Below are 24582 nucleotides of genomic sequence, written 5' to 3'. Positions count from 1 at the left end.
CTGGGTGTCACCTGTCCCACCTGTGTCCCATCTGTGTTACCTATGTGTCTGTGTGTCACCTGTGTCCCACCTGGGTGTCACCCGGGTGTCACCTGGGTGTCACCTGTGTCCCATTTGTGTCACCTGGGTGTCACCTGGGTGTCACCTGGGTGTCACCTGGGTGTCATCTCTGTGTCACCTGTGTCACCTGTGTCACCTGGCTGTCACCTGTGTCACCTCTGTGTCACCTGAGTCATCTCTGTGTCACCTGTCCCATCTGTGTTACCTGTGTCACCTGGCTGTCACCTGTGTGTCACCTGGGTGTCACCTGTCCCACCTGTGTCACCTGGTTGTCATCTGTGTCACCTGTGTCTCATGTCCCACCTGGGTGTCACCTGGCTGTCACCTGGGTGTCACCTGTGTCACCTGTGTTCCATCTGTGTCACCTGTGTCACCTGGCTGTCACCTGGGTGTCACCTGTGTCACCTGTGTTCCATCTGTGTCACCTGTGTCACCTGGCTGTCACCTGGGTGTCACCTGTGTCACCTGTGTTCCATCTGTGTCACCTGTGTCACCTGGGTGTCACCTGGGTGTCACCTGTGTCACCTCTGTGTCACCTGTGTGTCACCTGGGTGTCACCTGGGTGTCACCTGGGTGTCACCTCTGTGTCACCTGTGTCACCTGGGTGTCACCTGTGTCACCTGTATCCCATCTGTGTCACCTGTGTCACCTGGGTGTCACTTGTGTCACCTGTGTCCCATCTGTGTCACCTGAGTCATCTCTGTGTCACCTGTCCCATCTGTGTTACCTGTGTCACCTGGGTGTCACCTGGGTGTCACCTGGGTGTCACCTCTGTGTCACCTGGGTGTCACCTGGGTGTCACCTCTGTGTCACCTGTGTCACCTGGGTGTCACCTGTGTCACCTGTATCCCATCTGTGTCACCTGTGTCACCTGGGTGTCACCTGTGTCACCTGTGTCACCTCTGTGTCACCTGAGTCATCTCTGTGTCACCTGTCCCATCTGTGTTACCTGTGTCACCTGGGTGTCACCTGGGTGTCACCTGGGTGTCACCTGTGTCACCTGTGTGTCACCTGTGTCATCTGGGTGTCACCTGGGTGTCACCTGGGTGTCACCTGTGTCACCTCTGTGTCACCTGAGTCATCTCTGTGTCACCTGTCCCATCTGTGTTACCTGTGTCACCTGGGTGTCACCTGTGTCACCTCTGTGTCACCTGAGTCATCTCTGTGTCACCTGTCCCATCTGTGTCACCTGTGTCACCTGGCTGTCACCTGTGTCACCTCTGTGTCACCTGAGTCATCTCTGTGTCACCTGTCCCATCTGTGTTACCTGTGTCACCTGGGTGTCACCTGGGTGTCACCTGGGTGTCACCTGTGTCACCTGTGTCACCTGGGTGTCACCTGGGTGTCACCTGGGTGTCACCTGAGTCATCTCTGTGTCACCTGTGTCACCTGGGTGTCACCTGGGTGTCACCTGGGTGTCACCTGGGTGTTACCTGTGTCACCTGGCTGTCACCTGTGTCACCTCTGTGTCACCTGAGTCATCTCTGTGTCACCTGTCCCATCTGTGTCACCTGGGTGTCACCTGTGTCACCTGGCTGTCACCTGGGTGTCACCTGGGTGTCACCTGTCCCATCTGTGTCACCTGGGTGTCACCTGGGTGTCACCTGTGTCACCTGTCCCACCTGTGTCACATCTGTGTCACCTGTCACCTGTGTCACCCGTCCCTCACCTGTCCCTGCCCTGACGCAGCACCTGCACGAGAAGCACCAGAGGGAGGCCCTGGGGGTACCTGGACACACCTGGGTGTCACCTGTGTCACCTGGGTGTCACCCGGGTGTCACTTGTGTGTCACCTGTCCCACCTGGGTGTCACCTGTGTCACCTGGGCGTCACCTTGGTGTCACCTCTGTATCACTTGTCCCACCTGGGTGTCACCTGTGTGTCTCACCTGCGCAGCTGGCGGAGCTGCAGGACAAGGCCATGTTGTGTCTCACCTGTCTGTCTCTCACCTGTCTGTGTCTCACCTGTCTCTCACCTGTGTGTCTCTCACCTGTCTCTCACCTGTGTGTCTCACCTGTGTCTCACCTGTGTCTCACCTGTGTGTCTCACCTGTGTGTCTCACCTGTCTGTGTCTCACCTGCGCAGCTGGCGGAGCTGCAGGACAAGGCCATGTTGTGTCTCACCTGTCTGTCTCTCACCTGTCTGTGTCTCACCTGTCTCTCACCTGTGTGTCTCTCACCTGTCTCTCACCTGTGTGTCTCACCTGTGTCTCACCTGTGTCTCACCTGTGTGTCTCACCTGTGTGTCTCACCTGTCTGTGTCTCACCTGCGCAGCTGGCGGAGCTGCAGGACAAGGCCATGTGGTGTCTCACCTGTGTCACCTGTGTCTCATTTGTCTCACCTGTGTGTCTCACCTGTCTGTGTCTCACCTGTCTCTCACCTGTCTCTCACCTGTCTCTCACCTGTCTGTGTCTCACCTGTCTCTCACCTGTGTCTCACCTGTGTGTCTCTCACCTGTGTGTCACCTGTGTCTCACCTGTCTCTCACCTGTGTCTCACCTGTCTGTGTCTCACCTGTGTCTCATCTGTGTGTCTCACCTGTCTGTGTCTCACCTGTGTGTCTCACCTGTCTCTCACCTGTCTGTGTCTCACCTGTGTGTCTCACCTGTGTCTCACCTGTCTGTGTCTCACCTGTGTGTCTCACCTGTGTCTCACCTGTGTCTCTCACCTGTGTCTCTCACCTGTGTGTCTCACCTGTGTCTCACCTGTGTCTCACCTGTCTGTCTCATCTGTGTGTCTCACCTGTGTGTCTCACCTGTGTGTCTCACCTGTCTCTCACCTGTCTGTGTCTCACCTGTGTGTCTCACCTGTGTCTCACCTGTCTGTCTCACCTGTGTGTCTCACCTGTGTCTCACCTGTGTCTCTCACCTGTGTCTCTCACCTGTGTGTCTCACCTGTCTCTCACCTGTGTGTCTCTCACCTGTGTCTCACCTGCGCAGCTGGCGGAGCTGCAGGACAAGGCCATGTGGTGTCTCACCTGTCTCTCACCTGTCTGTGTCTCACCTGTCTGTGTGTCACCTGTGTCTCACCTGTGTCTCACCTGTGTGTCTCTCACCTGTGTGTCTCACCTGTCTGTCACCTGTGTGTCTCTCACCTGTCTGTGTCTCACCTGTGTCTCACCTGTCTCACCTGTCTGTCTCTCACCTGTCTGTATCTCACCTGTCTCACCTGCGCAGCTGGCGGAGCTGCAGGACAAGGCCACCTCTGCGGAGACGAAGGTGCTGGAGATGGGGACGACGCTCGAGGGGCTGCAGTGGGACAGCGCCAAGCTGCGCAAGCGCGAGGGGCGGCTCGACAGGCACCTGGCCGAGGCGCTGGAGCAGGTACCGCACCTGGGCGCACCTGGGCACAGCTGGGCACAGCTGGGACACACCTGGGGGCACCTGGGTACAGCTGGGATACATCTGGGGGCACCTGGGTACAGCTGGGCGCACCTGGGACACACCTGGGTACACCTGGGTACAGCTGGGTACAGCTGGGCACACCTGAGTACACTTGGGTACACCTGGCACACACCTGGGTACAGCTGGGCACACCTGGGGCACATCTGGGTACAGCTGGGATACACCTGGGCACACCTGGGGGCACCTGGGTACACCTGGGCACACCTGGGTACAGCTGGGATACACCTGGGGACACCTGGGTACAGCTGGGCACAGCTGGGTACACCTAGGCACACCTGGGTGCAGCTGGGTACAGCTGGGATACACCTGGGTACAGCTGGGCACACCTGGGGACACCTGGGGCACACCTGGGACAGCAGGGACACACCCCGGTACAGCTGGGCACACCTGGGGACACCTGGGTACAGCTGGGCACAGCTGGGGGCACCAGGGATACACCTGGGTACACCTGGGCACACTTGGGCACACCTGGGATGCACTTGGGCACTCACCTGTCTCATTTGTCTCACCTGTCCCTGTCTCACCTGTCTCTCACCTGTGCGTGTGTCTCACCTGTGGGCGTGTCACCTGTGCCTCACCTGTCTCACTTGTCTCACCTGTCTCACTTGTCTCACCTGTGGGCGTGTCTCACCTGTGTCTTTGCCTCACCTGTGTCTCACCTGTGTCTCACCTGTGGGCGTGTCTCACCTGTGTCTCACCTGTGGGTGTGTTTCACCTGTCTATGTCTCACCTGTGGGTGTGTTTCACCTGTCTATGTCTCACCTGTGGGCGTGTCTCACCCGTGTCTCACCTGTGGGCGTGTATCACCTGTGGGCGTGTCTCACCCGTGTCTCACCTGTGGGCATGTCTCACCTGTCTATGTCTCACCTGTGGGCGTGTCTCACCCGTGTCTCACCTGTGGGCATGTCTCACCTGTCTGTGTCTCACCTGTGGGCGTGTCTCACCCGTGTCTCACCTGTGGGCGTGTCTCACCTGTCTGTGTCTCACCTGTGGGCGTGTCTCACCCGTGTCTCACCTGTGGGCGTGTCTCACCTGTGGGCGTGTCTCACCCGTGTCTCACCTGTGGGCGTGTCTCACCTGTGGGCGTGTCTCACCCGTGTCTCACCTGTGGGCGTGTCTCACCTGTGGGCGTGTCTCACCTTTGGGCGTGTCTCACTGGTGGGCGTGTCTCACCTGCGGGCGTGTCTCACCCGTGTCTCACCTGTGGGTGTGTCTCACCTGTGGGCGTGTCTCACCTGTGGGCATGTCTCACCTGTGGGCGTGTCTCACCTGTGGGTGTGTCTCCCCTGTGGGCGTGTCTCACCTATGTCTCACCTGCGGGCGTGTCTCACCTGTGGGCATGTCTCACCTGTGGGCGTGTCTCACCTATGTCTCACCTGTGCCTCACCTGTGGGTGTGTCTCACCTGTGGGCGTGTCTCACCTATGTCTCACCTGTGCCCGTGTCTCACCTGTGGGCGTGTCTCACCTGTGGGCGTGTCTCACCTGTGGGTGTGTCTCACCTGTGGGCGTGTCTCACCTGTGGGCGTGTCTCACCTGCGGGCGTGTCTCACCTGTGGGCGTGTCTCACCTGTGGGTGTGTCTCACCTGTCTGTATCTCACCTGTGGGTGTGTCTCACCTGTCTATGTCTTACCTGTGGGCGTGTCTCACCTGTCTGTGTCTCACCTGTGGGCGTGTCTCACCTGTCTGTGTCTCACCTGTGGGTGTGTCTCACCTGTCTATGTCTTACCTGTGGGCGTGTCTCACCTGTCTGTGTCTCACCTGTGGGCGTGTCTCACCTGTGGGTGTGTCTCACCTGTGTCTCACCTGTGGGCGTGTCTCACCTGTGGGTGTGTCTCACCTGTGTCTCACCTGTGGGCGTGTCTCACCTGTGGGCGTGTCTTACCTGTCTATGTCTCACCTGCGGGCGTGTCTCACCTGTGGGCGTGTCTCACCTGTCTGTGCCTCACCTGTGGGCGTGTCTCACCTGTGGGCGTGTCTCACCCGTGCCTCACCTGCGGGCGTGTCTCACCTGTCTGTGCCTCACCTGTGGGCGTGTCTCACCTGCGGGCGTGCCTCACCTGTCTGTGCCTCACCTGCGGGCGCGTCTCACCTGCGCCCGTCTCACCTGGGCGCGCCCGCCCCGCCCGTGGCAGCTGACGTCGGGCTCGTACGGCTCCGGCGGCTCCGGAGGATTCCAGGGCGGCCAGATCACGCTGAGCGTGCAGAAGGTACCGCGCCCGCGGGCGGAGCCGCGCCCGCAATTCCGCGGGAATTCCGGAATTCCGGCCCAAACCGACGCCGTGGGAACTGGCGGCGGAATCTGGCGGGATTTCACGGGAAACCCGAGGAAAAGTCCGGGATTTCGGGAGGGTTTCGGGGGGGAAAATTCGGGAGTTTTTGGGAAACGCGGCGAAAATTCGGGAATTCGGGGAGCGTTGGGAGGAATTTTGGTGGAAATCCGGGGGAAAATGTGGGAATTTTGGAGAAAATTGAGCAAAATTTGGAATTTTTAGGAGGAAATTTGGGGGAAAATTTGGGAATTTTGGAGAAAATTGAGCGAAATTTGGAATTTTTAGGAGAAAATTGGGGGAAAATTTGGGAATTTTGGAGAAAATTGAGCAAAATTTGGAACTTTTATGAGAAAATTGGGGGAAAATTTGGGAATTTTGGAGAAAATTGAGCAAAATTCGGAACTTTGGGGAGAAAATTGGGAGAAAATTGGGGGAAAATTTGGGAATTTTGGAGAAAATTGAGGAAAATTTGGAACTTTTGGGAGAAAATTGGGAGAAAATTGGGGGAAAATTTGGGAATTTTGGAGAAAATTGAGCAAAATTTGGAACTTTTAGGAGAAAATGGGGGAAAATTTGGGAATTTTGGAGAAAATTGAGCAAAATTTGGAACTTTCAGGAGAAAATTGGGGGAAAATTTGGGAATTTTTTGAGAATTTCTGGGAAAATGAGAAAAATTTGGGAATTTGAGGAATTTTTGGGAGAATTTCATGGGGAAATTGGTGGGAATTTGGGGAAAAAACACAAAAATGTTCGATTTTTTTGGGAATTTTGGAGAGAATTTTGGGGAAAATTGGGAATTTTTGGGGGAAATTTCAGGGGGAAGTTTTGGGGTTTGGGGGAAATTGGAAAAAAATTTGAAATTTTGACGATTTTTGGGAGAAATTGGGGAACTTTGGGAAAAGAGAGAAAAGTTTGGGAATTTTTGGGGGAATTTCTTGGGAAATTTGGGGAAAATTGACAAAAATTTGGGATTTTGAGTGAATTTTTGGGGTTTATTTGTAGGATTTTTTTTTTGGAAATTTTGGGAATTCTTTGGGAATTTTGGGAATTCTGGGGTGAATTTGGGGGTTTTTGGGTGTTTTTGGTGCAGTTTGAGATGCTGAAGGTGGGGCTGGGCTGGATTTGGGCTGGATTTTGGGGGAATTTTTGTGGATTTGGGTTTTTATTTTGGGAATTCTCTGGGAATTCTTTGGGAATTCTTTGGGAATTTTGGGAATTTTGGGAATTCTGGGGTGAATTTGGGATTTTTTGGGTGTTTTTGGTGCAGTTTGAGATGCTGAAGGCGGAGCTGGGCTGGATTTTGTTGCATTTTGAGTGATTTTTTGGGGTTTATTTGTAGGATTTTTTTGGGGAATTTTGGGAATTCTTTGGGAATTTTGGGAATTTTGGGAATTCTGGGGTGAATTTGGGATTTTTGGGTGTTTTTGGTGCAGTTTGAGGTGCTGAAGGCGGAGCTGGGCTGGATTTGGGCTGGATTTTGGTGGAATTTCTGTGGATTTTTGGGATTTTCAGTGGGAATTCCTTGGGAATTTTGGGGATTCTTTGGGAATTTTGGGAATTCTTTGGGAATCCTGGTGTGAATTTGGGGGTTTTTGGGTGTTTTTGGTGCAGTTTGAGATGCTGAAGGCGGAGCTGGGCTGGATTTGGGCTGGATTTTGGTGGAATTTCTGTGGATTTTTGGGATTTTCAGTGGGAATTCCTTGGGAATTTTGGGGATTCTTTGGGAATTTTGGGAATTCTTTGGGAATCCTGGTGTGAATTTGGGGGTTTTTGGGTGTTTTTGGTGCAGTTTGAGATGCTGAAGGCGGAGCTGGGCTGGATTTGGGCTGGATTTTGGTGGAATTTCTGTGGATTTTTGGGATTTTCAGTGGGAATTCCTTGGGAATTTTGGGGATTCTTTGGGAATTTTGGGAATTCTTTGGGAATCCTGGGGGGAATTTGGGATTTTTGGGTGTTTTTGGTGCAGTTTGAGATGCTGAATGCGGAGCTGGGCTGGATTTGGGCTGGATTTTGGTGGAATTTCTGTGGATTTTTGGGATTTTCAGTGGGAATTTTTTGGGAATTCTTTGGGGATTTTGGGGGTTCTTTGGGAATTTTGGGAATTCTTTGGGAATCCTGGGGTTCTTTGGGATTTTTGGGTGTTTTTGGTGCAGTTTGAGATGCTGAAGGTGGGGCTGGGCTGGATTTGGGCTGGATTTTGTTGGAATTTCTGTGGATTTTTGGGATTTTCTTTGGGAATTCCTTGGGAATTTTGGGGGTTCTTTGGGAATTTTGGGAATTTTGGGAATCCTGGGGTGAATTTGGGATTTTGGGGTGTTTTTGGTGCAGTTTGAGATGCTGAAGGCGGAGCTGGGCTGGATTTGGGCTGGATTTTGGTGGAATTTCTGTGGATTTTTGGGATTTTCAGTGGGAATTTTTTGGGAATTCCTTGGGAATTTTGGGGGTTCTTTGGGAGTTTTGGGAATTTTGGGAATCCTGGGGTGAATTTGGGATTTTTTGGGTGTTTTTGGTGCAGTTTGAGATGCTGAATGCGGAGCTGGAGGGGAACCAGGACCTGGCCAATTCCCGCATGGCCGAGCTGGAGAAGCTGCAGCTGGAGCTGCAGGCGGCCGTCAGGGGCCAGGAGCGGCTCAAGGTGGGGACACCGGGGGACACCGGGGGACCCTGGGGACACCAGGGGACATTGGGGACACCGGGGCACCCTGGGGACATTGGGGACACCGGGGGACATTGGGGACATTGGGAGGATTGGGGACATTGGGGACATTGGGGACACTGGGGGACATTGGGGACATTGGGGACACCGGGGGACATTGGGGACATTGGGGACATTGGGGGACACTGGGGACATTGGGGACACCGGGGACATCGGGGGACATTGGGGACATTGGGGACAGCGGGGGACATTGGGGACATTGGGGACACCGGGGACATCGGGGGACATTGGGGACATTGGGGACAGCGGGGGGATTGGGGACATTGTGAGGATTGGGGACATTGGGGACACCGGGGGACATTGGGGACCCTGGGGACATTGGGGACACTGGGGCACCAGGGGACATTGGGGACACTGGGGACACTGGGAGGATTGGGGACAGTGGGGACATTGGGGACACCAGGGGACATTGGGGACTCTGGGGACACTTGGGGACACCGGGGGACCCTGGGGACGTTGGGGACACCGGGGGACATTGGGGACACTGGGGACATTGGGGACACTGGGGACACTGGGGATGTTGGGGACACTGGGGACACTGAGGACATTGGGGACATTGGGGACATTGGGGACACTGGGGACACTGGGGACACTGGGGACACTGAGGACATTGGGGGACACTGGGGACACTGGGGACACTGGGGACATTGGGGACATTGGGGACACTGGGGACATTGGGGACACTGGGGGATCCTGGGGATCCTGGGGACATTGGGAGGACTGGGGACACTGAGGACACTGGGGACACCGGGGGACATTGGGGACATTGGGGGCACCAGGGGACACCGGGGGACACTGGGGACATTGGGGACCCTGGGGACATTGGGGACATTGTGAGGATTGGGGACACTGGGGACACCGGGGGACCCTGGGGACATTGGGGACACCGGGGGACATTGGGGACATTGGGGACATTTGAGGGAATTGGGGACATTGGAGACATTGAGGACATTGGGGGGATTGGGGACGTTGGGGACATTGGGGGACACTGGGGACATTTGGGGACATTTGAGGGGATTGGGGACATTGGGGACATTGAGGACATTGGGGGGATTGGGGACGTTGGGGACACTGGGGCCAGGAGCAGCTCAAGGTGGGGACACCGGGGGTGTCAGGTGACACTCGGGTGTCACTCAGGTGTCACTCAGGTGTCACTCAGGTGTCACTCAGGTGTCACTCAGGTGGTTCCAGGTGTCACTCTGGTGTCACTCAGGTGGTTCCAGGTGTCACTCAGTTGTCACTCAGGTGTTACTGAGGGGTCAGGTCACTCAGGTGTCACTCAGGTGTCACTCAGGTGTCACTCTGGTGTCACTCAGGTGTTACTGAGGGGTTAGGTGCCTCAGGTGTCACTCAGGTGTCTCTCAGGTGTCACTCTGGTGTCATTCAGGTGTCACTCAGGTGTCACTCAGGTGTCACTGAGGTGTCCGGTGACAGGTGTCACTCAGGTGTCACTCAGGTGTCAGAGGTGTCGCTCAGGTGAGACTCAGGTGTCATTCAGGTGTCAGAGGTGTCACTCAGGTGTCACTCAGGTGACGCTCGTGTCAGGTGTCACTCAGGTGTCACTGAGGTGACTCAGGTATCACTCAGGTGTCACTCAGGTGTCACTCAGATGTCACTCAGGTGATGCTCAGGTGTCACAGGTGTCACTCAGGTGTCACTTAGGTGTCACTCAGGTGTCACTCATGTCACTCAGGTGTCAGAGGTGTCACTCTGGTGTCACTCAGGTGTCACTCAGGTGTCACTCAGGTGACGCTCAGGTGACGCTCAGGTGACTCAGGTGTCACTCAGGTCATTCAGGTGTCACTCATGTGACTCAGGTGTCAGAGGTGTCACTCAGGTGTCACTCAGGTGTCACTCAGGTGTCACTCAGGTGTCACTCAGGTGACGCTCAGGTGTCCCCCAGGTGGCCCTGCGCTCGCTCCCCGAGGAGGCGGTGAAGGAGGCCCTGGAGTACAAGGTGCTGCAGGTGTCACTCAGCTGTCACTCAGCTGTCACTCAGGTGTCACTCAGGTGTCACAGGTGTCACTCAGGTGTTGCTCATGTGACTCAGGTGTCACAGGTGTCACTCAGGTGTCACTCAGGTGACGCTCATGTGTCAGGTGTCACTCAGCTGTCATTCATGACTCAGGTGTCACAGGTGTCACTCAGGTGTCACTCAGGTGTCAGCTGTCACTCAGGTGACGCTCAGGTGTCCCCCAGGTGGCCCTGCGCTCGCTCCCCGAGGAGGCGGTGAAGGAGGCCCTGGAGTACAAGGTGCTGCAGGTGTCACTCAGCTGTCACTCAGGTGTCAGGTGTCACTCAGGTGTCACTCAGGTGTCACTCAGGTGTCACTCAGGTGTCACTCAGGTGTCAGGTGTCACTCAGGTGATGCTCAGGTGTCACTCAGGTGTCACTCAGGTGTCGCTCAGGTGATGCTCAGGTGTCACTCATGTGACTCAGGTGTCAGAGGTGTCACTCAGGTGTCACTCAGGTGACGCTCATGTGTCAGGTGTCACTCAGGTGTCAGGTGTCACTCAGGTGACACTCAGGTGTCACTCATGATTCAGGTGTCACTCAGGTGTCACTCAGGTGTTACTGAGGGGTCAGGTGACTCAGGTGTCACTCAGGTGATGCTCAGGTGTCACTCATGTGACTCAGGTGTCACTCAGGTGTCACTCAGGTGTCGCTCAGGTGTCAGCTGTCACTCAGGTGACGCTCAGGTGTCCCCCAGGTGGCCCTGCGCTCGCTCCCCGAGGAGGCGGTGAAGGAGGCCCTGGAGTACAAGGTGCTGCAGGTGTCACTCAGCTGTCACTCAGGTGTCACTCAGGTGTCACTCAGGTGTCAGGTGTCACTCAGGTGTCACTCAGGTGTCGCTCAGGTGTCACTCATGTGACTCAGGTGTCACTCAGGTGTCACTCAGGTGTCACTGAGGTGTCATTCAGGTGACTCAGGTGTCATCCAGGTGTCACTCAGGTGTCACTCAGGTGTCACTCAGGTGACGCTCATGTGTCAGGTGTCACTCAGGTGTCAGCTGTCACTCAGGTGACGCTTAGGTGTCCCCCAGGTGGCCCTGCGCTCTCTCCCCGAGGAGGCGGTGAAGGAGGCCCTGGAGTACAAGGTGCTGCAGGTGTCACTCAGCTGTCACTCAGGTGTCACTCAGGTGTCACTCATGACTCAGGTGTCACTCAGGTGTCACTCAGGTGTCAGGTGTCACTCAGGTGTGACTCGTGACTCAGGTGATGCTCAGGTGTCACTCAGGTGTCACTCAGGTGTCACTCAGGTGACGCTCAGGTGACTCAGCTGTCACTCAGGTCACTCAGGTGTCACTCAGGTATCACTCAGGTGTCAGAGGTGTCACTCAGGTGTCAGGTGTCACTCAGGTGACGCTCAGGTGTCCCCCAGGTGGCCCTGCGCTCGCTCCCCGAGGAGGCGGTGAAGGAGGCCCTGGAGTACAAGGTGCTGCAGTCGCAGTTCTCGCTGCTCTACCACGAGAGCCTGCAGGTGAAGACGCAGCTGGACGAGGCGCGGGCGCTGCTGCTGGCCACCAAGAACAGCCACCTGCGCCACATCGAGCACATGGAGGTGGGACCCGCCGGCCCCGGTGTCCCCAGGTGTCCCCCGGGGGTCGCCGAGGGGTCGCGCTCGGTTCTGGGGCGATTCGGGGTCGTTTGGGGTCGTTAAAATCCCAGGAATTTCAATCCAAGATGGCCGCCGGCGCCATTTTGCAGAATTTGAGGTGGCGCTTGATGTCCCCAAGATGTCCCCATGGTGTCCCTGGGGGGGTCACGTTGGGTTTTGGGGTCACGTTGGGGTCATTTGGGAACATTTTGGGGTCACTAAAATCCCAGTATTTCCAATCCAAGATGGCCACCAGCGCCATCCCATAATTCGTCGTGCAAAATGGCCGCTGGCGCCATTTTGAGCAGGTGGAGGTGGCTCCTGATGTCCCCAAGTGTCCCAAGGAGGTCCCATGAAGTTTTGGGGACGTTTTGGGGACATTTGGGTCATTAAGTCCCAATCATTTTGATCCAGTGTGGCCACTGATGCCATAAATCCCATCATGCCTCATTCAAGATGGCTGCCGGTGCCATAACTTCCATAATGCCTCATTCAAGATGGCTGCCAGTGCCGTAAATCCCATCATGCCTCATTCAAGATGGCTGCCAGTGCCGTAAATCCCATAATGCCTCATCCAAGATGGCAGCCGGTACTACAAATCCCACAATGCCTCATCCAAGATGGCTGCCAGTACTACAAATCCCATAATGCCTCATTCAAGATGGCTGCCGGTGCCGTAAATCCCATAATGCCTCATCCAAGATGGCTGCCGGTACTACAACTCCCACAATGCCTTATTCAAAATGGCAGCCGGCACTACAAATCCCATCATGCCTCATTCAAGATGGCAGCCGGCACTACAAATCTCATAATGCCTCATCCAAGATGGCAGCCGGTACTACAAATCCCACAATGCCTCATTCAAGATGGCAGCCGGCACTACAAATCCCACAATGCCTCATCCAAGATGGCAGCCGGTACTACAAATCCCACAATGCCTCATTCAAGATGGCAGCCGGTACTACAAATCCCACAATGCCTCATTCAAGATGGCAGCCGGAACTACAAATCCCACAATGCCTCATTCAAGATGGCAGCCGGCACTACAAATCCCACAATGCCTCATTCAAGATGGCTGCCGGAACTACAAATCCCACAATGCCTCATTCAAGATGGCTGCCGGTACTACAAATCCCACAATGCCTCATCCAAGATGGCTGCCGGTACTACAAATCCCATAATGCCTCATTCAAGATGGCTGCCGGTGCCGTAAATCCCACAATGCCTCATCCAAGATGGCTGCCGGTACTACAAATCCCACAATGCCTCATTCAAGATGGCTGCCAGCACTACAAATCCCACAATGCCTCATTCAAGATGGCTGCCGGTGCCATAACTCCCGTGCAGCCCCAAAATTCCTGAATTTCCCGAAAATTCCCCAAATTCCCCAAAATTCCCAAATTTGGCTCCTGCCGAGCTCCGAGCTGGGGCTGCAGGAGCTGGAGCTCACCTGGCCCCAAAAACCCCAAGAATTCCCCCAAAATTCTGGGAAAATCCTTTAAAAAATTCCCAAAATTCCTTAAAAATCCCAGAAAATCACTAAAAACGGCAAAAAAAAAATCTCAAAAAATGGCGAAAAAATCCCAAAAATTCCTTTGAAAATCCCAGAAAATTTTAGAGAATTTCTGTTAAATTTTGGGAGAAAAGAGTCCGAATGAGTGTAGAAAAAAATAACAAAAGAATTGTAAAAAAATCAAAGAAAAATGGGGGAAAAATGGCGGAAAATCATGAAAAATTGCCAAAAAATCACCAAAAAATGGCAAAAAAATTCCCAAAATTCCTTTAAAAATCTCAAAAAATTTTAGGGAGTTTCTGTTAAATTTTGAGTCAAAAGAATCTCAATGAGTGTAGAGAAAAATAGCAAAAAAATTGTAAAAAAATCAAATTAAAATGGGGAAAAAATGGCGGAAAATCACCAAAAATGGCAAAAAAATCACCACAGAAAATGGCAAAAAAATTCCCAAAAATTCCTTTAAAAATCCCGGAAAATTTTAGGGAATTTCTGTTAAATTTTGGGAAAAAAAACTCAATGAGTGTAGAGAAAATTAGTAAAAAAAATTGTTAAAAAATCGTGTTAAAATGGGGAAAAAATGGCGGAAAATCACCAAAAATGGCAAAAAAAATCTCAAAAAAATGGGAAAAAAATCCTAAAAAATCTGTAAAAATTTTTTAAAAATCTCAGAAAATTTTAGGGAATTTTTGTTAAATTTTGGGAAAAAAAGCTCAATGAGTGTAGAGAAAAAATAGCAAAAAATTGTAAAAAAATGGAAGAAAAATGGGGAAAAAATGGTGGAAAATCACCAAAAACTCCCCAAAAATGGCGGAAAAATTTGTGAAAATTCGGGGAAATTTGGGGAAATTTGGGGAAATTTGGGAAAATTTGGGGAAATTTTGGGAATTGCGGCAATGGCGGCCTTGCCGACCCGCAGAGCGACGAGCTGGGCGTGCAGAAGCGGCTGCGCACGGAGGTGATCCAGCTGGAGGACACGCTGGCCCAGGTGCGCAAGGAGTACGAGATGCTGCGCATCGAGTTCGAGCAGAACCTGGCCGCCAACGAGCAGGCAGGTGAGGGCACAGCTGGCACAGGTGAGGGCACAGCTGGCACGGGTGAGGGCACAGCTGGCACGGGTGAGGGCACAGCTGGTACAGGTGAGGGCACAGCTGGCACCCCAGGTGAGGGCACAGCTGGCACCCCAGGTGAGGGCACAGCTGGCACCCCAGGTGAGGGCACAGCTGGCACCCCAGGTGAGGGCACAGCTGGCACAGGTGAGGGCACAGCTGGCACCCCAGGTGAGGGCATTGGGCAGGTGAGGGCACAGCTGGCACCCCAGGTGAGGGCACGCCTGGCACCCCGGGTGAGGGCACAGCTGGCATGGGTGAGGGCACAGCTGGCACCCCAGGTGAGGGCACAGCTGGCACCCCAGGTGAGGGCACAGCTGGCACCCCAGGTGAGGGCACAGCTGGCACCCCAGGTGAGGGCATTGGGCAGGTGAGGGCACAGCTGGCACCCCAGGTGAGGGCACAGCTGGCACAGGTGAGGGCACGCCTGGCACGGGTGAGGGCATTGGGCAGGTGAGGGCACAGCTGGCACCCCAGGTGAGGGCACGGCTGGTACGGGTGAGGGCATTGGGCAGGTGAGGACACACCTGGCACCGGTGAGGGTATTGGGTAGGTGAGGGCACAGCTGGCACCCCAGGTGAGGGCATTGGGCAGGTGAGGGCACAGCTGGCACAGGTGAGGGCATTGGGCAGGTGAGGGCACAGCTGGCACAGGTGAGGGCATTGGGCAGGTGAGGGCACAGCTGGCACCCCAGGTGAGGGCACAGCTGGCACCCCAGGTGAGGGCACAGCTGGCACCCCAGGTGAGGGCACAGCTGGCACGGGTGAGGGCATTGGGCAGGTGAGGGCATTGGGCAGGTGAGGGCACACCTGGCACCATCGGTGAGGGCATTGGGCAGGTGAGGGCACGCCTGGCACAGGTGAGGGCACAGCTGGTACGGGTGAGGGCACGCCTGGTACAGGTGAGGGCATTGGGCAGGTGAGGGCACACCTGGCACAGGTGAGGGCACAGCTGGCACAGGTGGCACAGGTGAGGGCACGCCTGGCACTGGTGAGGGCACATCTGGTACAGGTGAGGGCACAGCTGGCACAGGTGAGGGCATTGGGCAGGTGAGGGCACACCTGGCACAGGTGAGGGCACAGCTGGCACAGGTGAGGGCATTGGGCAGGTGAGGGCACACTTGGCACCATCGGTGAGGGCATTGGGCAGGTGAGGGCACACCTGGCACAGGTGAGGGCATTGGGCAGGTGAGGGCACATCTGGCACAGGTGGGGGCACAGCTGGCATAGGTGAGGACACCTGGGCATACCTGGGCAGGTGAGGGCACAGCCAGGCAGGACATGGCAGGTGAGGGCACAGCTGGCACAGCTGGGATACACCTGGGGGCACCTGGGCAGGTGAGGACACACCTGGGCACACCTGGGGCATCTGGGAGGTGCCATCTCACCTGTGTGCTCTCGCCCGCCTCACCTGGTGGGTCTCACATGTCCCTCACCTGTCCCTCACCTGCCTCACCTGTCCCTTGCCTGTCTCACCTGTCTCTCACCTGTCCCTCACCTGTGTCTCACCTGTCCCTCACCTGTCTCACCTGTCCTTCACCTGCCTCACCTGTCCCTTGCCTGTCTCACCTGTGTCTCACCTGTGTCTCACCTGTCTCACCTGTCTCACCTCTCACCTGTCCCTCACCTGTCCCTCACCTGCCTCACCTGTCTCACCTCTCACTTGTCTCTCACCTGCCTCACCTGTCCCTCACCTGTTCCTCACCTGTCCCTCACCTGTGTCTCGCCTGTCTCACCTGTCTCACCTCTCACCTATCCCTCACCTGTCCCTCACCTGTCCCTCACCTATCCCTCACCTGTCCCTCACCTGTCCCTCACCTGTCCCTCGCCTGTCTCACCTGTGTCTCGCCTGTGTTACCTGTCTCTCACCTGTCCCTCACCTGTCCCTCGCCTGTCTCACCTGTGTCTCGCCTGTCTCACCTGTCACTCACCTGTCTGAGCTCACCTGTCTGGTCTCCCCTGTGTGTTCTCACCTGCGTGTTCTCCCCTGTCTGGTCTCCCCTGCGTGTTCTCACCTGCGTGTTCTCACCTGTCTGTTTCTCACCTGCATGTTCTCCCCTGCGTGTTCTCCCCTGTGTGTTCTCACCTGCGTGGTCTCCCCTGTGTGGTCTCCCCTGCGTGGTCTCACCTGTGCGTTTTCACCTGTCTGTTTCTCACCTGAGTGTTCTCCCCTGCGTGGTCTCACCTGTCTGTTCTCCCCTGCGTGGTCTCACCTGTCTGGTCTCACCTGTCTGTTCTCACCTGCGTGTTCTCCCCTGCGTGTTCTCCCCTGTCTGGTCTCCCCTGCGTGGTCTCCCCTGCGTGGTCTCACCTGTGCGTTCTCACCTGTCTGTTTCTCACCTGAGTGTTCTCCCCTGCGTGGTCTCACCTGCGTGGTCTCACCTGTCTGTTCTCACCTGCGTGTTCTCACCTGTCTGGTTTCACCTGTCTGGTCTCACCTGTCTGGTCTCACCTGTCTGGTCTCACCTGCTTGGTCTCCCCTGTCTGGTCTCACCTGTCTGGTCTCACCTGTCTGGTCTCACCTGCTTGGTCTCCCCTGTCTGGTCTCTCCTGTCTGGTCTCACCTGTCTGGTCTCACCTGTCCGGTCTCCCTTGTCTGGTCTCCCCTGTCTGGTCTCCCCTGTCTGGTCTCCCCTGCGTGGTCTCACCTGTCTGGTCTCACCTGTGCGTTCTCATCAGTCTGTTTCTCACCTGTCTGGTCTCACCTGTGCGTTCTCCCCTGCGTGGTCTCACCCGCGTGGTCTCCCCTGCGTGTTCTCACCTGTGCGTTCTCCCCTGCGTGGTCTCCCCTGCGTGGTCTCACCTGTGCATTCTCACCTGTTTCTCCCCTGCGTGGTCTCCCCTGCGTGGTCTCACCTGTCTGTTCTCACCTGCGTGTTCTCACCTGCGTGGTCTCCCCTGCGTGTTCTCCCCTGCGTGGTCTCACCCGCGTGGTCTCCCCTGCGTGGTCTCCCCTGCGTGGTCTCACCTGTGCGTTCTCACCTGTCTGTTTCTCACCTGAGTGTTCTCCCCTGCGTGGTCTCCCCTGCGTGTTCTCACCTGTGCGTTCTCACCTGTCTGTTTCTCACCTGCGTGGTCTCACCTGTCTGGTCTCCCCTGTCTGGTCTCCCCTGTGTGTTCTCACCTGTGCATTCTCCCATGCGTGTTCTCACCTGCGTGGTCTCACCTGTCTGGTCTCCTCTTCGTGTTCTCCTCTGTCTGGTCTCACCTGCGTGTTCTCACCTGTGCATTCTCCCCTATCTGTTTCTCACCTGCGTGTTCTCCCCTGTCTGGTCTCCCCTGTCTGGTCACCCCTGCGTGGTCTCACCTGTGTGGTCTCACCTGTCTGGTCTCACCTGTCTGTTTCTCACCTGTCTGGTCTCCCCTGCGTGTTCTCACCTGTCCGGTCTCCCCTGCCTGGTCTCACCTGCGTGTTCTCCCCTGCAGGCCCCATTAACCGGGAGATGCGTCACCTGATCAGCTCCCTGCAGAACCACAACCACCAGCTCAAGGGCGACGTGCAGCGCTACAAGCGCAAACTGCGCGAGGTGCAGGCCGAGATCAACAAGGTGGGCGGGGCCTCGCCGGCGGGGGGCGGGGCCGCAACAAACCCGGCTTTAAGGGGGCGTGGTCCCTTTAAGAGGGGTGTGGGCACTTTGAGTGGGTGTGGTCATTACAGGAGTGGCTGTTGTTCCTTTAAGAGGGGTGTGGTGTCTTTAAGAGTGGGTGTGGTCTCTTTAAGAGGGTGTGGTCCTTTAAGAGTGGGTGTTGTTTCTTTAAGGGTGGGTGTGGTCTCCTTAAGAGGGTGTGGTCTCTTTAAGAGGGTGTGGTCCTTTAAGAGTGGGTGTTGTTCCTTTAAGAGGGGGTGTGGTGTCTTTAAGAGTGGGTGTGGTCTCTTTAAGAGTGGGTGTGGTCTCTTTAAGAGTGGGTGTGGTCTCTTTAAGAGTGGGCATGGTCCTTTAAGAGTGGGTGTTGTTCCTTTAAGAGTGGGCATGGTCCTTTTAAGAGTGGGTGTTGCCCTTTTAAGGATGGGTGTGGTCTATTTAAGGTTGGTCCTTTAAGAGTGGGTGTTGTTCCTTTAAGAGGAGGTGTTGTCTCTTTAAGAGTGGGTGTGGTCTCCTTAAGAGGGTGTGGTCCTTTAATAGTGGGTGTTGTTCCTTTAAGAGTGGGCGTGGTCCTTTTAAGAGTGGGTGTTGCCCTTTTAAGGATGGGCGTGGTCCATTTAAGGGGGGTGTGGTTTAAGAGGAGCTGTTGTCTCTTTAAGAGTGGGTGTGGCCCCTTGAAGAAAGGGGCGTGGTCACTTTAAGTGGGTCGTGATCCTTTGAAGAGTGGGTGTGGTCCTTTCAAGAGTGGGTGTGGTCCCTTTAAGAGTGGGTGTGGTCACTTTAAGACTGGGTGTTGTCCCTTTAAGGATGGGTGTGGTCCCTTTAAGAGTGGGTGTGGTCACTTTGGGTGTGGTCATTTCAAGAGGGGATGTTGTCCCTTTAAGGATGGGTGTGGTCTCTTTAAGAGTGGGTGTGGTTCCTTTAAGAAAGGGGTGTGGTCACCCTAAGTGGGGTGTGGTCTCTTTAAGAGTGGGTGTGGTCTCTTTAAGACCATGTGATCCCTTTAAGGAGCTGTGGCCATTTTGAGTGGGTGTGGTCTCTTTAAGAGTGGGTGTGGTCACTTCAAGAGTGGGTGTGGTCCCTTTAAAGAGGGAGTGTGGTCACTTTAAGAGTGGGTGTGGCACTTTGATGACAGGGGCGTGGCTTAAAGGGGCGGGGCATTAACCGAACCAGGGCAAACTGCGCGAGTTGCAGGCCGAGATCAACAAGGTGGGCGGGGCCTCGACTGCGGGGGCGTGGCCACAACAAACCCGGGGGGGTGTGGCTTTAAGGGGGCGGTTTCTCGGAGAAAGGGGTGTGGTCACTTCGGGTGGGTGTGGTCCCTTTAAGAGTGGGCGTGGTCACTTCAAGAGTAGGCATGGTCCCTTTAGAGGGGTGTGGTCCCTTTAAGAGGGGGTGTGGTCCTCTCGAGGGGGTGTGGTCTCTTTAAGAGGGGGTGGAGCCAGAGGGGTTTCTGTGATGGAGGCGTGGCTCCTTTAAGAGGGGGCGTGGTTATTTTAGGAGAGGTGTGTTCTGTTTACAAGTGGGCGTGGCCCCTTCAATGGGGGTGTGGTCTCTGTAAGAATGGGTGTGGTCTCTAAGAGTGGGTGTGGCCTCTTTAAGAGGGGCGTGGTCCATTTAGAAGTGAATGTGGTCCCTTTAAAAGTGGGTGTGGTCACTAAGAGGGGGCGTGGTCCCTTTAAGGGGTGTGGTCTCTTTAAGGGGGCGTGAGTTCTTTGGAGAGGGGCGTGGCCCCTCTTAAGACTGGATGGGTGTGGTTTAAAGGGGCGTGGCTTGTAAAAAAAAGGCTGTGACCCCTTTAAGAGTGGGTGGGTGTGGCTTAAAGGGGCGGGGCTTCCTTTAAAGAGGGGTGTGGTCCCTTTAAGAGCAAAGGTGAGATTTACGTGGGCGTGGCCCCTTTAAGAGAGACCGGGGGTTTTGATGGGTGTGGTTAAAATGGGCGTGGCCCCTTTTAAATGGGTGTGTCCCCTGACTCCTCCCCCTTTTCTCTTTTAGCTCCGCCTCCAGGCCAGCGGCGCCCCGCCCCCACCCAGCCCCGCCCCTCCCCCACCCCCTCCCCCCTCCTCCTCCAGCTCCTCCTCCTCCTCCTCAGGCCCCGCCCCCTCCTCAAGCTCCGCCCCTCCCCCGGAGGAAACCCCGCCCCCCACCCCGGCCCCTCCCCCCTCCGATGACAAAGAGGGCGTGGCCTCCTCCGGCCCCGCCCCTTCCCAGGACCCTCCCCCCAAACCCGCCCCTCCCCCGCCCAAGGAAGAGGAGGAGGAACCCCCGGGCCCCTCCCCCACCCCTAACCCCGCCCCCCAGGCCCCACAAGCCCCGCCCCCTCCCAGGCCGCCGGCCCCGCCCCCTCCCAGGCCCCGCCCCGAGCGGGGGGTGGGGGGAGGGGCGCGGGGGGAGGGGCGGGAGCGGCCCAAGGGCGGGGCCGAGGAAGGCAAGAAGAAAGACTCGGAGGTGCTGAAGCAGCTGAGGGCGGAGCTCAAGTGAGTGGGGGCGGGGCCATGCAAATGAGATGCTAATGAGGGACGTGGGAGGGGTTTTGGGGCGGAGCTGAGAGGAACTTGGGGGATTTGGAGGGAAACTGAGGGAGGTTTAAGGGGATTTTTGGGGGAATTGGGAGGGGTTTGGTGGTTTTAAAGGTGTGTTTATGCAAATGAGATGCTAATGAGGGATGTGGGCGGGGTTTTGGGGCGGAGCTGAGAGGAACTGGGGGGATTTGGAGGGAAACTGAGGGAGGTTTAAGGGATTTTTGGGGGAATTGGGAGGGGTTTTGGGTGTTTTAAAGGTGTGTTCATGCAAATGCGATGCTAATGAGGGACGTGAGCAGGGTGTTGGGGCGGAGCTGAGAGGAACTGGGGGGATTTGGAGGGAAACTGAGGGAGGTTTAAGGGAATTTTTGGGGGAATTGGGAGGGGTTTTGGTGGTTTTAAATGTGTGTTCATGTAAATGAGATGCTAATGAGGGACGTGGGCGGGGTTCCAGGGCGGAGCTGAGAGGAACTGGGGGATTTGGAGGGAAACTGAGGGAGGTTTAAGGGAATTTTTGGGGAATTGGGTGGGGGTTTGATGGTTTTAAAGGTGTGTTTATGCAAATGAGATGCTAATGAGGGACGTGGGCGGGGTTTTGGGGCGGAGCTGAGAGGAACTGGGGGGATTTGGAGGGAAACTGAGGGAGGTTAAAGGGAATTTTGGGGGAATTGGGAGGGGTTTTGGGGTTTAAAGGTGTGTTTATGCAAATGAGATGCTAATGAGAGACAGGCGGGGTTTTGGGGCGGAGCTGAGAGGAGCTGGGGGGATTTGGAGGGAAACTGAGGGAGGTTTAAGGGAATTTTGGGGGAATTGGGAGGGGTTTTGGCGACTTTAAAGGTGTGTTTATGCAAATGAGACGCTAATGAGGGACGTGGGCGGGGTCTTGGGGCAGAGCTGCGAGAATCTGGGGGGATTTGGAGGGAAACTGAGGGAGGTTTAAGGGGATTTTGGGGGAATTGGGAGGGGTTTTGGTGGTATATCAGGTGTTTATGCAAATGAGATGCTAATGAGGGACATGGGCGGGGTTTTGGGGTGGAGCTGAGAGGAACTTGAGGGATTTGGAGGGAAACTGAGGGAGGTTTAAGGGAATTTTGGGGGAATTGGGAGGGGTTTTGGGTGCTTTACAGGTGTTTATGTAAATGAGATGCTAATGAGGGACGTGGGCGGGGTTCCGGGGGCGGAGCTGAGAGGAGCTGGCGGGATTTGGAGGGAAACTGAGGGAGGTTAAAGGGAATTTTGGGGGAATTGGGAGGGGTTTTGGAGGTTTTACAGGTGTTTATGCAAATGAGATGCTAATGAGGGGCGTGGGCGGTGTTCCGGGGCGGAGCTGAGAGGAACTGGGAGGATTTGGAGGGAAACTGAGGGAGGTGTAAGGGAATTTTGGGGGAATTGGGACGGGTTTTGGGGGTTTTAAAGGTGCGTTTATGCAAATGAGATGCTAATGAGGGGCGTGAGCGGCGTTCCGGGGCGGAGCTGAGAGGAACTGGGGGGATTTGGAGGGAAACTGAGGGAGGTTTAAGGGAATTTTGGGGGCTTGGGAGGGGCTTGGGGAGGGTTTAAAGGGGTGTTTATGCAAATGAGATGCTAATGAGGGACGTGAGAGGGGTTCTGGGTTGGAGCTGAGAGGAGCTGGGGGGATTTGGAGGGAAACTGAGGGAGGTTTAAGGGAATTTTTGGGGAATTGGGACGGGTTTTGGGTGTTTTAAAGGTGTGTTTATGCAAATGAGATGCTAATGAGGGACGTGGGTGGTGTTCCGGGGCAGAGCTGAGAGGAACTGGGGGGATTTGGAGGGAAACTGAGGGAGGTTAAGGGAATTTTGGGGGCTTGGGAGGGGCTTGGGGAGGGTTTAAAGGGGTGTTTATGCAAATGAGATGCTAATGAGGGACGTGGGCGGGGTTCCGGGGCGGAGCTGAGAGGAGCTGGGGGGATTTGGAGGGAAACTGAGGGAGGTTTAAGGGGATTTTTGGGGGAATTGGGAGGGGTTTTGGGCGTTTTAAAGGTGTGTTTATGCAAATGAGATGCTAATGAGGGGCGTGGGCGGGGTTCCAGGGCGGAGCTGAGAGGAACTGGGGGGATTTGGAGGGAAACTGAGGCAGGTTTAATGAGGCAGACACAGGAAATTAAATTCGGGGTCGATTTTTTGGGCCCTTTAGTGCCAATTTTTGGGGGATTTGGGTTGAAATAAAAGGGGAGGAGCCAAATGGATGGGTGCAGTGATTTTTGAATATGCAAATGAGATGGAAATGAGATGCAAACTGAATGCGGAAGGGACAGGAAATTAAATTCGAGGTCAATTTTTGGGGCCCTTTAGTGGCAATTTTGGGGGGTTTGGGTTGAAACAAAAGGGGAGGAGCCAAACGGAGGTGCGTGATCCGTATAAATATGCAAATGAGATGGAAATGAGATGCGGGCTCTGTGAGGAAGGTGCAGGAAATTAAAATTGGGGCCGATTTTTGGGGCCCTTCAGGGTCAATTTTTGGGGGTTTGGGGTGAAATTAAAGGGGAGGAGCCAAATGGATGGGCGTGGTGGTTTTGAATATGCAAATGAGATGGAAATTAGGTGCAGTCTCTATGAGGAAGGGACAGGAAATTAAAATTGGGGTCGATTTTTGGGGTTTTTCATGGCCAATTTTGGGGGATTTGGGTTGAAACAAAAGCGGAGGAGCCAAATGGATGGGCGTAGTGGTTTTTGAATATGCAAATGAGATGGAAATGAGATGCAAACTCAATGCGGAAGGCACAGGGAATTAAATTCGAGGTCAATTTTTGGGGTCCTTTAGTGCCAGTTTTGGGGGATTTGGGTTGAAACAAAAGGGGAGGAGCCAAATGGGTGGGCGTGATCCATAAAATATGCAAATGAGATGGAAATGAGATGCGGGCTGTGTGAGGAAGGTGCACGAAATTAAAATTGGGGCCGATTTTTGGGGCCCTTCGGGGTCAATTTTTTGGGGTTTGGGGTGAAATTAAAGGGGTGGAGCCAAATGGATGGGCGTGGTGGTTTCTGAATATGCAAATGAGATGGAAATTAGGTGCAGGTTCTATGAGGAAGGCACAGGACATTAAATTTGGGGTTGATTTTTGGGGTCCTTCATGGCCAATTTTGGGGGATTTGGGTTGAAACAAAAGGGGTGGGGCCAAATGGATGGGCACTGTGATTTTTGAATATGCAAATGAGGTGGAAATGAGATGCAAACTCTATGAGGATGGGACAGGAAGTTAAATTTTGGGTCGATTTTTGGGGTCCTTCATGGCCAATTTTGGGGGATTTGGGTGGAAACAAAAGGGGTGGAGCCAAATGGATGGGCACTGTGATTTTTGAATATGCAAATGAGATGTAAATGAGATGCAAACTGAATGCGGAAGGGACAGGAAATTAAATTCGAGGTCAATTTTTGGGGCCCTTTAGTGGCAATTTTGGGGGATTTGGGTTGAAACAAAAGGGGTGGAGCCAAATGGATGGGCGTGATCCGTATAAATATGCAAATGAGATGGAAATGAGATGCGGGCTGTGTGAGGAAGGTGCACGAAATTAAAATCGGGGCCGATTTTTGGGGCCCTTCGGGGTCAATTTTTGGGGGTTTTGGGTTGAAACAAAAGGGGTGGAGCCAAATGGAATGGGCGTGGTGGTTTCTGAATATGCAAATGAGATGGAAAATAGGTGCAATCTCTATGAGGAAGGCACAGGAAATTAAAATAGGTCGATTTTTGGGGTTTTTCACGGCCAATTTTTGGGGATTTGGGTTGAAACAAAAGGGGTGCAGCCAAATGGATGGGCACTGTGATTTTTGAATATGCAAATGAGATGCAAAC

At 54.8% G+C, this 24582-nt stretch overlaps 2 protein-coding genes across 2 annotated transcripts in view; both read left to right on the top strand.

The window, feature by feature from the left end:
- LOC137466706 (E3 ubiquitin-protein ligase BRE1B-like) overlaps positions 1-24582 on the top strand; it is a 115304-nt gene that overhangs the window by 19502 nt on the left and 71220 nt on the right. The window lies entirely within an intron of this gene.
- LOC137466704 (E3 ubiquitin-protein ligase BRE1B-like) lies at positions 1732-20730 on the top strand. The gene is made up of 8 exons (XM_068178387.1): positions 1732-1785; positions 3235-3381; positions 5597-5671; positions 8250-8369; positions 11832-12011; positions 14477-14612; positions 18092-18213; positions 20245-20730. Exons 2-8 carry the CDS (start codon positions 3286-3288, stop codon positions 20728-20730), a joined length of 1215 nt encoding a protein of 404 aa, XP_068034488.1. The 5' UTR covers positions 1732-1785; positions 3235-3285.

This window comes from Anomalospiza imberbis, unplaced genomic scaffold (genome assembly GCF_031753505.1).
Source record: "Anomalospiza imberbis isolate Cuckoo-Finch-1a 21T00152 unplaced genomic scaffold, ASM3175350v1 scaffold_43, whole genome shotgun sequence".
NCBI lineage: Eukaryota > Metazoa > Chordata > Aves > Passeriformes > Viduidae > Anomalospiza > Anomalospiza imberbis.
This window is presented reverse-complemented; position numbering and strand designations above follow the sequence as displayed.